This window comes from Microcaecilia unicolor, chromosome 9 (genome assembly GCF_901765095.1).
Source record: "Microcaecilia unicolor chromosome 9, aMicUni1.1, whole genome shotgun sequence".
Taxonomy (NCBI): Eukaryota; Metazoa; Chordata; class Amphibia; order Gymnophiona; family Siphonopidae; genus Microcaecilia; species Microcaecilia unicolor.
The window spans coordinates 5,490,728-5,505,430 of record NC_044039.1 but is presented as its reverse complement, the minus strand read 5'-3'; the positions used below and the strand labels follow the sequence as shown (position 1 = coordinate 5,505,430).

General features: G+C 42.2%; 1 protein-coding gene across 1 annotated transcript in view; it reads left to right on the top strand.

Annotated features, from left to right (window-relative positions):
• The window catches only part of ANO2 (anoctamin 2), a 242,727-nt gene that overhangs the window by 9,006 nt on the left and 219,018 nt on the right, over positions 1 to 14,703 (top strand). Inside the window, 1 exon segment of the mRNA XM_030215259.1 lies at positions 1,608 to 2,033. Within this exon segment, the coding sequence (XP_030071119.1) occupies positions 1,608 to 2,033 (426 nt within the window).

Genomic DNA, 14,703 nt, shown 5'->3' with positions numbered 1-14,703 from the left:
CTCCTCCTCCTCCTTGTCACAAAGTTCAGCATGAGTTTGAGGGTCTCTTTCTAGCTGGAGCTCAATGGATTTTATTTCGGTGGTTTACAACCGTTGTAAGTCAAGAGGATGACATTCGCAGAGATACCTGTTGATTTCTTCTAGTAAATCACTGGGAAGGGAAAATTTTTTAGTATTTCCAGCACACAAATGGATCCAGAAGATCTTCAAGGGCTTCCGGTGAGTAAAAAGTTCACCATGTTGCAAAAAAATATATATATATAAATAACAAAGCAAACTATCATTGCATTAAGGTTTAAAATTATTGGATTTTTATTAACCATTACTAATAGCATTTTTGCAATTGCTTTAAATTTGGAAACTATTAAGGTTGCAGAAATCTGACTGGTTGGTTATTGTAGGAGAAAAATAATTCCAGTTTGCAATGATTGATTTAATCTGCTTTTAATTTCTACATGTGCTATAAGACAAATGTGGCAAAGTAGTACCTAGTAACAATATTTTTTTGTTTTATTTTAATCAGTTCAGACCCTATGTAAAAGCAAACTAGGTCTGATGTACTCAAGGGTTTTCCCCATATGTGTCTATAAGAAAAAATGCTTAGTGCATCTGATCCTTAGTGTGTTTATCGAGAGATAGGTTAGCGTTTTCAATGTTGTTTTAGAGCTGCTTGAACCATGATTGGCAAATTATTGGGTGAAGATCCTAAATCTATCCTCCTCTCTTCAAAAAAAAAGAACATCAAATCATAACTGTAAAGATTCTAGGATCTCAGTACATGGATATGTTCACACTGTTTCAGAATGACACTTGAAATCAGAACCGTGGTGTATTGACCCCCACCCCACCCCCCCTCCAATTGGCCTACGCACTCCACATATCTATGGTGCCCTTTTACTAAGCCACGTAGGCGTCAACGCATGCCCAATGTGCGCCAAATTGGAGTTACTGCTCGGTTACCGCATGGCCTTTGCGGTATTTTCAATTTTGGCACGCGTCCGCAAAATATTTTTTATTTTCTGATGCATGATGGCTACGAGCGTCAAGTGGCATTTAACGTGCGTAGACCATTACCACCCGGTTACCATATGAGACTTTACCATTAGGTCAATGGCTTGCGGTAAGGTCTCAGACCCAAAATGGACACGAGACAATTTTCATTTTGCCGCACGTCCATTTTTGGCAAAAGATTTTTAAAAAGGGCATTTTTTGTAGGTGCAGTGAAAAATAATTCTGGTGCGCCCAAAACACGCGTCTACATTACCGCAGGCCATTTTTCAGCGCACCTTAGTAAAAGGACCCCTATATTAAACTGGTACAGGAGGCCTGTTGCTCAGTAAATGAGCCACATAATAACAGCGTCTTTAGTTTATTCTCGTACTGGCCCAATACAAGGTGTGATAGCCTGGAAAGAATCCAGTTTTCTTTCAGATGAATATTTCTGTAACTAGTACAGTCCTGCAGTACAGACGCTTTCAGAAATCCATCCATAAATCAGAAAAGTTCCATGATGCAAGGGTGGATGACAAATTTGGGATGAGCTAAACTCTCATTTTTCTTATTTTAAGCAATTATCTTAGTTACATTCCATGCTCCTTATATTTCAGGTTATTAATAATTATGTGGATGGGAATCAGAGGAACAGAATAAGTGGTCTGAACTTCAGTGATGGGAAGAGGAAAGTGGATTATGTCTTAGTCTACCATTATAGAAAACGCCCTTCACATCACACTGATTCTCCAGAGGCTGCCCGTCAGCGCCCGATCACCGCGGCCATTGTATCCAATGGGAACTCAGTAGACTCTGATGAACTGGCCAAAAACCACCCAGAGCAGCAACTTCCAGGGGAGTCCCAGCATCAAAGCCACCAGAACCACCAGAGTCAGAACCATCAAAACCACCAGCCCGAGGCAGTAGTGATTGAACTCAGTCATCATGATGCCCTGGAGGAAGAGAAACGGGCCCAGAGGGAAGAGTTTGAACGCAACCTCATGGATGCTGGCTTGGAGATGGAGAGAGACCCTGATTTGATGGTAAGGGGGCCAATGATTTGCAGATTTTAGGAGAAGGGGTAAAAGGTACTGCAATGCTACAGCTGAGGAACTTTTGAAGAGATCCTATGAAGCAGGATTGATGACACAAACAAGACGGCCTCTTAGGCATTTGAAGTTCTTTTGGAGTAGCATAGAGGTCCCTGAGAATCCCCAAGAATGAAAATTCATGGCATGTGATTGCATATATTTGATCTAATAAACTAGTTAATTAGCATATTTTGGTGTTTTGGAGGACCAAATTGTGGAACCAGTGGAGTAAAGAAATACTTAACAGGATAGCAAGAGGCAGATGGTTGACCAAATGACGATGGAATAGGCCTCTTAAATTAGTAGTTTTGTCACATGAAATGTAGTTGCTGGATTAGTATGATATCTTCCAGAGATACACTTAGTACTACTACTACTCAGCCTTCCTGATATCATAATTTGCTGGATCCTATCCTTTTAGAACTTCATGTCAAGGGGTGTTACTTTTTGTGGTTGTCTTTCAACATCTTAAAAAAAGCACTTCAATCCATCTGGCAGTATAATGACTCCTAATGTGCACTGATTAGGCCCAAATATGTAGGGAAAATTTACCATGGTGCTATACAGTCTGTTTTTGTTAAAGTTGAAATGAGAAGAAAATCTGTCCAACTTGTTCAAAGTTTCTCTTGCCTATGTGCCTTTTAGAGTCTGCAACCTTTTACTGTCATAAGAGGTCAATTTTGATGGCACAGTCAGTATTTATTTATTTATTTTATTTGTTGCATTTGTACCCCACATTTCCTCACCTATTTGCAGGCTCAATGTGGCTTAGATAGTACCGTCAAAGGCGTTTGCCCAGTCGGTGGATAACAGATACAAGGTTGTGTAGTGATCGTATGAGGTATAAGTGGAGGGTCGGAATGGATGAAGATTGCGTGTTGTCCTGTTCGATCATAGTCATGCTGTGTTGGTAGGTGAAGAGGGTTACGTGGGGTCCTTGGGGTAGGCCTTTTTGAAGAGGTTGGTTTTTAGTGATTTCCTGAAGTTCAAGTGGTCGTGGATTGTTTTCACAGCTTTTGGGAGCCCATTCCACAGTTGTGCGCTTATGTAGGAGAAGCCGGATGCGTAAGTTGTTTTGTATTTCAGTCCTTTGCAATACAGAAATACAGGCGAGCCACATGAACGCAACATGCTTGCAAGGGTGCTGCACACATGCATTCAACAGGAGAACACAGCCCTCTAAGCAGGTGGCTTCTCTCTGTAGGCCTGTATTTTCTGATTTAACTAAGTGGCTTAGCAAGATGCCTATGGTAAAGCCAAAAAATGTTTTTATCCTTTTCGGTTTCTTTACAGAATAAAATCCATTTGAAAGGAAGGGTGATCCCTCCCTTTAAATAGTTACACTGACTACATAAAGCATTATCAATTTTATTGGGTGTTTATGCACATTGTATAATGACTCAAATTTAAGGCTGTCTTGTGCCATTTCTTGCTGGGGAGAAAAAAGGTGATTTTATTTGGAATCCTGAAGGCGTGGTGACCTCTCAGGGCTTCAATCTTTATTTAACTTTCATCAGCTAATGGAAGTGAAATTGACTTGAAAGAAAAGTACAAAAAATGAAGGGTCTTCACTTCCTAGAATGTATATGCACCTCCTTTTAGCTAACCTTGTGGGAAATGTTGTTTGAGGATAGGTCTGTATTCTAAAAAGCCAGATTTCTGTCCTAGGTATGTGAATATGGTATTTCAGGCAGGAATCCCCTTGACACAGATTTTTCAATCAAATTTAAAGGGGCTATTGAGTTAATCAGGTTGATCAATTGACACCCCTATCTCTAATCTCATTAAAAGTTCACTAGTTGGAACAAGATTATTTGAATTGTTCTCAGTGCATTTTTTTCTAGTGAAAAAAGTGCCGGTACTCAAATGCCAAGCAATCCTTCAGGGGTGGGGTGATCACTGAGGGACCTACCCCACAATAGCCAGGCCCCCTGCAACCAGTCACAGAATCTATGACAAGGCAGAATTGGTGTGTAGAGCCTGAGATCTTTCATTAAAACTTGGGGACCATGGGTCAATTTTAGCAGACAATGGAAAAGATACCGATACTCAGTACCCCCAAGTACCCCCTCAAAGAAAGCCCTGGTTGTTCTACTATGGACAATTGGGGATATATCTTATTGAATTTGTTTTGAAACAAAAAAATTTATTTTTCATAAAGCCTGTAAAGCAGACTTAGAAAGAACGCACAAATTGGAACTGAGATGCGTTATTTTCCACTAGTATTTTAGGAAAGGATCTGCTGACACAGGGCCTTTTCTAACATGTGTGAAGGAATGGACATGTATGTGCTGGCTACATGTACCCATTTTGCAATTGTTAACATCTAAAATATCAGTGTGGTGAACACGACAACCTACAAGTGTATGGCTGAGATTTTAGAAATATACATATCTGCGTTTCACCAAGCAGTCACTGAGCCCAATATAATTCACCAGTATTGATTTTGGGAAGGGGGGAAACCACTTGGGATTATATGTGTGTATGATTTCTGCTAAATTAAGGCATCCTGAGGATGTTACTTCTTCCTATTAAAACAGTACCTCTCTCAGCAGTCCCCTGGCTGATCTCTCCTCCCTCCCTCCCGAAATGTTCTTTGATTATAATGATAACACTAATTCAGCTAGTGACTGCTTCATTTATTTGGTGACTTTTATCTTGGTTTGCACTGAGAAGAGACGGCTGAGGGGAGACATGATAGAGGTATATAAAATAATGAGTGGAGTGGAACAGGTGGATGTAAAGCGTCTGTTCATGCTTTCCAAAAATACTAGGACTAGGGGGCATGCGATGAAACTACAGTGTAGTAATTTTAAAACAAATCGGAGAAAATCTTTCTTCACCCAAAGCGTAATTAAACTCTGGAATTCGTTGCCGGAGAATGTGGTGAAGGCAGTTAGCTTGGCAGAGTTTAAAAGGGGGTTAGACGGTTTCCTAAAGGACAAGTCCGTAAACCGCTACTAAATGGACTTGGGGAAAAATCCACAATTCCGGGAATATAGAATGTTTGTACGTTTGGGAAGCTTGCCAGGTGCCCTTGGCCTGGATTGGCCGCTGTCGTGGACAGGATGCTGGGCTCGATGGACCCTTGGTCTTTTCCCAGTGTGGCATTACTTATGTACTTATGTTACAAAACTTTTGTACTGTCTTTGCAATGGTGAAATATTCCCTGTGTCAGCCCTACTGTTAATTAGCACTGTTGTCTTCCTTGCTTGATATTAGTACTTGGTATAACAAGTTTGTCTCTTAATGAATCTGTCTTGGGAGTTCTTGCTGGCTTTTATTATTATTTATTTTATTTATTTTTGTGAGAGGGAAAGGAGGTGACATGAAATTGGTGTACTAACAGAAGCTCCTAGTCTTAGAACCCCAACAAGTGAGGAAGGAGTTGGCCGTTCCCTATGAATAGTGGCTAGAACACTGGGCTGAGAACCAGGGAAGCCAGGGTTCGAATTCCACTACTGTTCCTTGTGGGCTTGGGCAAGTCACTTAGGGGCACTTTTACTAAGCTGCGTAAGCATCTATGCGCGCCCAACGCATGCCAATTTGGAGTTGAAAACAGGATACTGGGCTTGATGGACCTTCGGTCTGTTCCAATATGGCAACACTTCTGTTCTTATGCTGTTTCCTTGGTCTAAAGATGATTGCCATAAAAAATATATAATTTTTATTAGTTTTCCTGTGTGCCTTGCTGATTATAAAATCTTCTGCTCAATATTATCGGGGAAATAACAAACTATCAGACTTGGGCTTTTTATTTTAGGATTTTAGCTCATGGCCTTTCAGTAGTAGATCAGGTTGAGTTACTTTCAAGTATTTCCCTGGTCCCAGAGGTTTTATAAACTTTTGTACTGGAGGCAATGGAGGATAGGTGACTTGTCCAAGGCTACTAACCTACAAATGCACTCGATCTGCAGCCCCTCATTACCTCTCTACCCTCATCTCCCCTTACGTTCCCGCCCAAAACCTCCGCTCACAGGACAAATCCCTCCTCTCAGTACCCTTCTCCACCACCGCCAACTCCAGGCTCCGCCCATTCTGCCTCGCCTTACCCTATGCCTGGAACAAACTTCCTGAGCCCCTACGCCAAGCCCCCTCCCTACCCATCTTCAAATCACTGCTCAAAGCCCACCTCTTCAATGTTGCTTTCGGCACCTAACCTTTATACCTTTCAAGAAATCTAGACTGCCCCAATTTGACTGACCCCTACTTGACTGACTGTACATTTGTCCATTAGATTGTAAGCTCTTTGAGCAGGGACTGTCCTTCTGTGTTAAATTGTACAGTGCTGCGTAACCCTAGTAGCGCTTTAGAAATGTTAAATAGTAGTAGTAGTAGTAGTAGTAAATAACAAACTATCAGACTTGGGCTGTTAATTTTAGGATTTTAGCTCATGGCCTTTCAGTAGTAGATCAGGTTGAGCTACTTTCAAGTATTTCCCTGGTCCCAGAGGTTTTATAAACTTTTGCACTGGAGGCAATGGAGGACAGGTGACTTGTCTAAGGCTGCGAGGAGCAATGGTGGGATTTGAACCCTGGCTTCTCTGAATCTTTATCTGCTGCCCTAATCTGCAGGCTGCTCTTCCACTCTTTTCCCCAACTGGGATAATTTTTGATAGCTTTTTTTTCCTATATGAGTTTGTTAGATGTCTTGAAATAGGAATAAAACAAACTCTTTGTTACAGTGCAGTATTGAATAATAAAGGGCTTAACTAAAGAAAACATAAAAATATAGTTGCAACAAGATTGAAAACTTGCTATGATGCAACAATGTTGACATTTATAAACACAGCAGTACCATTTGAGAATTCAATGGAAGTGAATTTTTAATGTTTTTACGAAGCAGGTAATTCAGAGTCTTAGTAGTGTTACCGCTGAAAAAAAAACTTGGCAGCCTTTATAGGAAGGTTGTTCATGCAAAAAGATGTAGGACAGGAGCTGACAAGCTATGTCGGAGGCTTACGAAACTCATCCTATATAATAGTTCTCGCCACCAAAGTTCTAATGTGGGACTGCCTGTGTCCATGGCTCCTGGAGTTGCTGAGCTAGGCTCCGTAGCCAGGATGACATCACTGATTCCCAGGCAGGGGGAGGAGTAGGGAAACACGCGTTTCCCTACTCCTCCCCCTGCCTGGGAATCAGCTGTCAGTGCGCCGCTCCCTGCCACTTCGGAGCAAGTGGCAGGGAGCAGCGCATCAAAAAACTACAGAAATCCCCCCCCCCGGCACATCAAACACCCCTTCCCTCCAATCGAAGCACATCAACACCCCCCCCCCGGCGCATCAAACCCCATCGCCACATGCAGATGCAAGTAGTAACGCTGACCGGCCGCTGCTGCTTCTCCTGTTGAGCAGCAGCGGCCGCTACAAAAAGAAAAGAAGCGATAAATGTTTTTAAACCCAGCCCAAATCATTCGCAAATGCCCGAGTCTTACAATGCAGTCTCTGCAGCCACTTCTCCTCTCGCCTCCACGTCACTGCCCCTGGAGTAAGACCCCAGAGGAGCGCAGTGACGTGACAGGCGAGAGGAGGAGCGGCTGCAGAGACTGCGTTGTAAGACTCGGGCATTTGCGAATGATTTGGGCTGGGTTTAAAAACATTTATCACTTTTTTTTTTTTTTCTTTTTGTAGTGGCCGCTGCTGCTCAACAGGGGAAGCAGCAGCGGCCAGACAACGTTACCACTGGCAGCTGTGGGTGGCGAGGGGCGGTTTGATTTGCCGGGGGGGAGGGGAGGGTCGCTGGACATGGGTAGCTGCAGGGGGGCAGGGGGAGAGAAGGGTCGCTGGACATGGATGGCTGGAGGCGGGGCAGGGGAGAGGGAGGTGGGGAGGGGGTCCTGAGACCAGAGAGGTGGGGGTGGGGAGGGGGGCCCTGCGAGAGGGGGGATGGGGGTTCACACTCACTCACTCACTGTCTCTCACATACCTGTCTTTGACACACTCCCTGTCTATCACACTCTCCCTGTCACACACACACAGTCTCACACACATAGACACTCTGTCTCTCACACACTCATACACACACACTGTCTCTGTCTCTCTCACACACTCTCTCTCAGACATACACACTCCGAAGAAAACCTTGCTAGCGCCCGTTTCATTTGTGTCAGAAACTGGCCTTTTTTACTAGTTTACTATAATATCTTACTAAACAAGGGGCCGGTGCAACCAAACTTGTGCATTGCTGACATCTAATAGCCTCATCTCATTGAGGGGCCCTTTTACAAAGGCGAGCTGTGCTAGCGTAGACACGTGTTTTGGGTGCACGCAGAATCATTTTTCAGCGCAGCTGTAAAAAAATGCCCTTTTTGAATTTTTGCCGAAAATGGACGTGCGGCAAAATGAAAATTGCTGTGCGTCCATTTTGGGTATAGCGGTAATGTCTCGCTCAGTAACCGGGCAGTAATGATCTACGCGCGTCATATGCCACTTGGTGCATGACCAATACGCGCATTCAAAAATAAAAATTTATTTTTTGGATGCGTGTATCAGACGCGTGCCAAAAATGAAATTATCTCAAGAGCAGCGTGGTAGCCTGGTGGTGACTCCATTTTGGCACGCATTGGGCGCACATAGACGCTTATGCGGCTTAGTAAAAGGGTCCCTGAGTGTTATTATGTTTTACTAGATCCTGTAAGGGAGCTGCCGCTTTGATTTCATGGGATGAAGTGGAGAACAGGCATTATATAGCTTCCTATTCTGGGTCATTCTGGATACCTGGAAAGCCGCTCTTTTCATAGCCTTAGCTACAAGCGTGAAAACAAACTCCTCGGAGACAGGAGTATGTCGCACATCTTAGAGAAAGTGGCGACAATTAATTACTGTCCTGTTTTAAAATGGGAAGATCAACCATCTCTGCCGTTGGTTCTTCACCATGGACGCATCAATTGACATGAAGGATATGCAGAATATGGTCTTGTACCCTGATATTGACAAGAGAGCATCAAGGCGCATTGCTTTGCCAGTGAGCGTCTACATTGGCAGAGTGTGGACAGAACATGAGCAGTGCATAAAATGCTATAATTTTATATGTCAGCTTGTAAAATACGGTTACAGGCTTTTCCACCAGCTCTATGGTTGCTGGATGTGTCCATCCCTGCAATGTAGGCTCACATTTATTATTTATTTATTTATTAGGATTTATTTACCGCCTTTTTGAAGGAATTCACTCAAGGCAGTGTACGGTAAGAATATATCAAGCATGAGCAATAGACAATTACAGCAGTAAAAGTATTCAAAAGCAATGTAAAGTATGGCATAGTATACTACTTACAATGTCAACACAATACTAGTACTACTACTATAAATCATAGCGCTACCAGTCGTACGCAGCACTTCACAATACACAATAGAACATTATAGGTGATAGCGAAGGGTAAAGCAAAGATGTAACATATAGAAGGATAAGAAAGTAGGAAGGGTTAGAAAGTAAGGCGATTCATTTAAAGAAAGTTGCACATGAATTCAGAGAAATGGTTAAATGTTATCTCACCTAGAGTAGGAGTGGATAAACATGTCCCACTGCAGTATGTGCAGCCTGTGTCACTCCTTGTGTGTGTGTGTGAGTGAGACTAACGGTTAGTTACTTCCTCCATTAAAGGCTTGGTTGAAGAGCCAACTTTCACCTGCTTCCTGAAGTAGAGATAGTCTTGTGTTAAGCGGAGCCTTTCAGGCAATGCATTCCAGAGTGTGGGGGCTACTCCGGAGAAGGCTCGCTTGCGGGTATCACATCGTGTAATGTCTTTTGGAGAGGGTGTAGTTAGTGAAAGTCCTTGGGAGGACCTTAGTGTCCTTGGCGGTGTGTGGAGGATCATTAGCCCAATAAAAAAGGGATCATCTTATTTTATTTTATTATATTTCTATTGATTACCTTCAAAAGTGAACTAACATATGGCTACCGCATCTCTCTATTCTAGCATAAATCAGCAATTAGATGCCACCGCTTACATCAGCTGTATGACAGGTGTAAATGAGAGCACCTAAATGCAGCAGTTTGGCATCTGACAGTATTCAATAAAGTGTGTGCTTAAATAGTTGGAATGCTCATGCCCCTCCCATGTGAACACCCCCTTTGCAGTAATGTGTGAGAACACATAGGTGTTCAATTATAGAATAAACATCTACCTGCTTCTTTTCCCCCTCCATCTTGGTGCTTAATTACTGTTAACTTATGTTTGAGCCCCAAAAGTGAAGAATCCAACTTTTTGTCGCACTGAATAGAATTACTCCATTGATATATAATCTTAGGTATGTAAAAACAACTGCTTAAAACAGGGAATCTGGGCATCTGTTGAGCATTGGCAACCCAGACACAAGCCCAGACTTCAAACGAGCTGCTTTGAATGCCCATCAATACTTGGAAAAAAGGTCCAGCTCCTTATTTTGCTTGTTGATCCAAAGCAGCTCACTTTTTTTTTTTTTTTCCAGGATTTCACTTCAGTTTTTCAGCCTGGAGCTCCTTTGCCACGGCCTGCAAGCAGGCCAGATAAATTAGACACAGCTGCAAACAGATTCTTTCACACTGTGGCCAGGAGCTGGATATTAACTGCAAACAGGAGACAGTTCATTCCAAAACCGCAGATCACTTCATCAAGGGGCACCACTTAAATGTTAAAGAGAAGTGACAATTCCAACCCTTGGGGTGCTCTGAATTTTTAGAATGTTCCACAGAACACTTTGGGTCCTATCTGTTAGATATGAATCACAGTAACACCACTTCCCGAATTCCATGCTATCTTAATTGGTGAAGCAAAAGATCAGTCACACAAGTTATGAAACCTGGATTTGTCTCTTGTGAATTATTTGGTTAAGTGCCATAGTTTTCCTTGAACTCCTAGAAGCATGTCAATGATCCGTTAGTCCACAGAAAGAGTCCAGAGCACGCCCCATTATGCCTTGTTTCTGTGAAATCTGAAGACGTTGTCAACTTTTGCAGAGAATCATTGAGGTGCTGATTGTCTATCCCCAAGATCTGGCATTAAAAACTGGAAATACTTTTGTTAAAATTGATTGCACAATAAGAAATAGCTTCTCTTGAAATTATTCAGGCAACAAGAATTTAACATCTTTTTTGCATATGCTGAGCAAACACTAAGGGAGTCATTTATCAAGGGGTTTTGTAAAATGACCCTGGAATTTACATACAGAAAAGTGTGTGTTTTGACATGAAGATGGATGCTTTTACAGGATTCATGTGCAAGTGTGCTCTGCGGAGGGGAGAGCTGGCAGTGTTGCAAGTTACATACAAACCCCTGGTTTCTAAATATGGTGCCAGAAATTAGGCCTGCAAATCAAGATGTACAATTCAATTAGCACCATTTAATTGGGTGCTAATTGGCAGTAACTTGGAATTGGGTGCCTAACTACTATAGCGTGCAACCCAAAAGGGGCAAGGCCATGGGAGGAGCATGGGTGGGTCAGAGGCATTCCTAAATTCTATCATGGGCTCTCACCACCTCAGTTACTTTGTCACGCCATCTTAAGTAGAGGAGTGTGGTAGCCGTGTTAGTCCACTCTTAAGGTTATCAATAGAAATCAAACAAAATAAAACATGGAAAAGAAAATAAGATGATACCTTTTTTATTGGACATAACTTAATACATTTCTTGATTAGCTTTCGAAGGTTGCCCTTCTTCCTCAGATCGGAAATAAGCAAATGTGCTAGCTGACAGTGTATATAAGTGAAAACATTCAAGCATTACTATGACAGTCTGACAGGGTGGGAGGAGGGGGGTGGGTAGGAAGTATGCATGGGGACATCAAAGCATATCATTGATATTCTAACAGGGTGGGTGTGGATAGGTGAGGGGAGGGTGATCAACAGAGTCATACAGCTTTATGGTTTATAATGGGCTAGGAACCCCAGATCCTTGTTAAGTCCTTTCTGTTGGGTGTTAAAATATTCAATCATTCTGACTTCAAAGGTCTTACGTTCTTGTATGGTTTTAAAGTTACCTTTCAGGATTCTCACTGTGAAGTCACTGGTACAGTGTCCTGGTCCTGTAAAATGTTGACCAACAGGCGTGGGAACCCTGCTGGCACCAGTATTGTTCATATGATGTCTATGTAAATTGAATCTTGTCTTAAGCATCTGGCCTGTTTCTCCAATATAGCATCCTTCGTTACTGAAAGAGATATTCCCATCCCCACCAGTACTGGCCTTCCGACAGCCACCCAATTTAAAACACAAGCTAATCAGAAGTAAACTTCCATCACAGACTGAAAAGGAACAGAAGGGCACACTTCCCTGTAATTTATCCAGTTGCAAACTATGCCAAAATATTTCACAGGACCCCAAAGTCATCCACAAAGGAAAGATAGTCAACATAAAGGGATCTTTCACTTGCTCATCTTCCAATGTGGTATATATCATTCAGTGTAAAAAATGTAACGAAGGATGCTATATTGGAGAAACAGGCCAGATGCTTAAGACAAGATTCAATTTACATAGACATCATATGAACAATACTGGTGCCAGCAGGGTTCCCACGCCTGTTGGTCAACATTTTACAGGACCAGGACACTGTACCAGTGACTTCACAGTGAGAATCCTGAAAGGTAACTTTAAAACCATACAAGAACATAAGACCTTTGAAGTCAGAATGATTGAATATTTTAACACCCAACAGAAAGGACTTAACAAGGATCTGGGGTTCCTAGCCCATTATAAACCATAAAGCTGTATGTCTCTGTTGATCACCCTCCCCTCACCTATCCACACCCATCCTGTTAGAATATCAATGATATGCTTTGATGTCCCCATGCATACTTCCTACCCACCCCCCTCCTCCCACCCTGTCAGACTGTCATAGTAATGCTTGAATGTTTTCATTTATATACACTGTCAGCTAGCACATTTGCTTATTTCCGATCTGAGGAAGAAGAGCAACCTTCGAAAGCTAATCAAGAAATGTATTAAGTTATGTCCAATAAAAAAGGTATCATCTTATTTTCTTTTCCATGTTTTATTTTGTTTGATTTCTATTTGTCACGCCAGAAATTTGGCCTGCAAATCAAGATGTACAATTCAATTAGCGCCATTTAATTGGGTGCTAATTGGCAGTAACTTGGAATTGGGTGCCTAACTACTGTAGCGTGCAACCCAAAAGGGGCAAGGCCATGGGAGCAGCATGGGCGGGTCAGAGGCATTCCTAAATTCTATCATGGGCTCTCACCACCTCAGTTACTTTGTCACGCCAGAAATTTGGCCTGCAAATCAAGATGTACAATTCAATTAGCGCCATTTAATTGGGTGCTAATTGGCAGTAACTTGGAATTGGGTGCCTAACTACTGTAGCGTGCAACCCAAAAGGGGCAAGGCCATGGGAGCAGCATGGGCGGGTCAGAGGCATTCCTAAATTCTATCATGGGCTCTCACCACCTCAGTTACTTTGTCACGCCAGAAATTTGGCCTGCAAATCAAGATGTACAATTCAATTAGCGCCATTTAATTGGGTGCTAATTGGCAGTAACTTGGAATAGGGTGCCTAACTACTGTAGCGTGCAACCCAAAAGGGGCAAGCCCATGGGAGGAGCATGGGCGGGTCAGAGGCATTCCTAAATTCTATCATGGGCTCTCACTGCCTCAGTTACTGTGTCACGAAGGAACTTTAACGCAATACCACTTTATTTCTCATTCCGAATATGAATTCACTATACCTGACTGCTTAATCTATTCTGTCACTCATGAACGTTAATGCAATACCACTCTGTATTTCTCATTCCGGAAATGGCGATCACCATTACAGAATAATGTAAGCCACATTGAGCCTGCAAATAGGTAGGAAAATGTGGGCTGCAAATGCAACAAATAAAATAAATAAATAAATCTTTGAGTGCCCATTTTAGAGAGAGCCTTGCGCATCGATTTTTGTTTTGTGTTATTTACTGAATGCAGCCCAAAGTTTATAAAATATGCACATCCTTTAAACGCTGTTCCCAAGCAGACTGAAATTGAGGCAGCTTCTGTCAAGCTGTAATCTCTGCATCTATTTATCGTTATCAAATAAATTCCAACTAGGTTCTGTTAACTCAGGTGACCTGTTATAAAATTACCCCCCCCCCCCCCCCCCCCGGTGCATAGTGCTAACAGTTCTGGTTTTATTAGTAGAAAAAGATACAGCACAATTTTACAGGCCTGCTCCTTCTCTGAGCAGTTGGGGCTATTTCTGTGAGTCACAACAAGAGTTGACTATTCAACCTTCTATCATCAAAACTTCTTGAAAATTCATGACTTGCCAGCATTTTTTATTTGATTGCTTATTTAATAAATACCAATATCTTGCCTTCTAAGTGCATTTTACACATGCGTAATTCTTAAAGCAAAATAAAATCACTTATACTGGCCAAAACCAAATCAAACTCTAAAGGCCTTGTTTACTAAGGTGCGTTAGTGTTTTTAGTGCACCTACACTTAGCATGCAACGCTAATCATGTAGGCACCTATAGGGGTATTGTAGGCATGTATATGATTAATGCGCGTACATAAGTATTGCCATACTGGGAAAGACCAAAGGTCTATCAAGCCCAGCATCTTGTTTCCAACAGTGGCCAATCCAAGTCACAAATACCCAGTAAGATCCCAAAAATGTACAAAACATTTTATACTGCTTATCCCAGGAATAG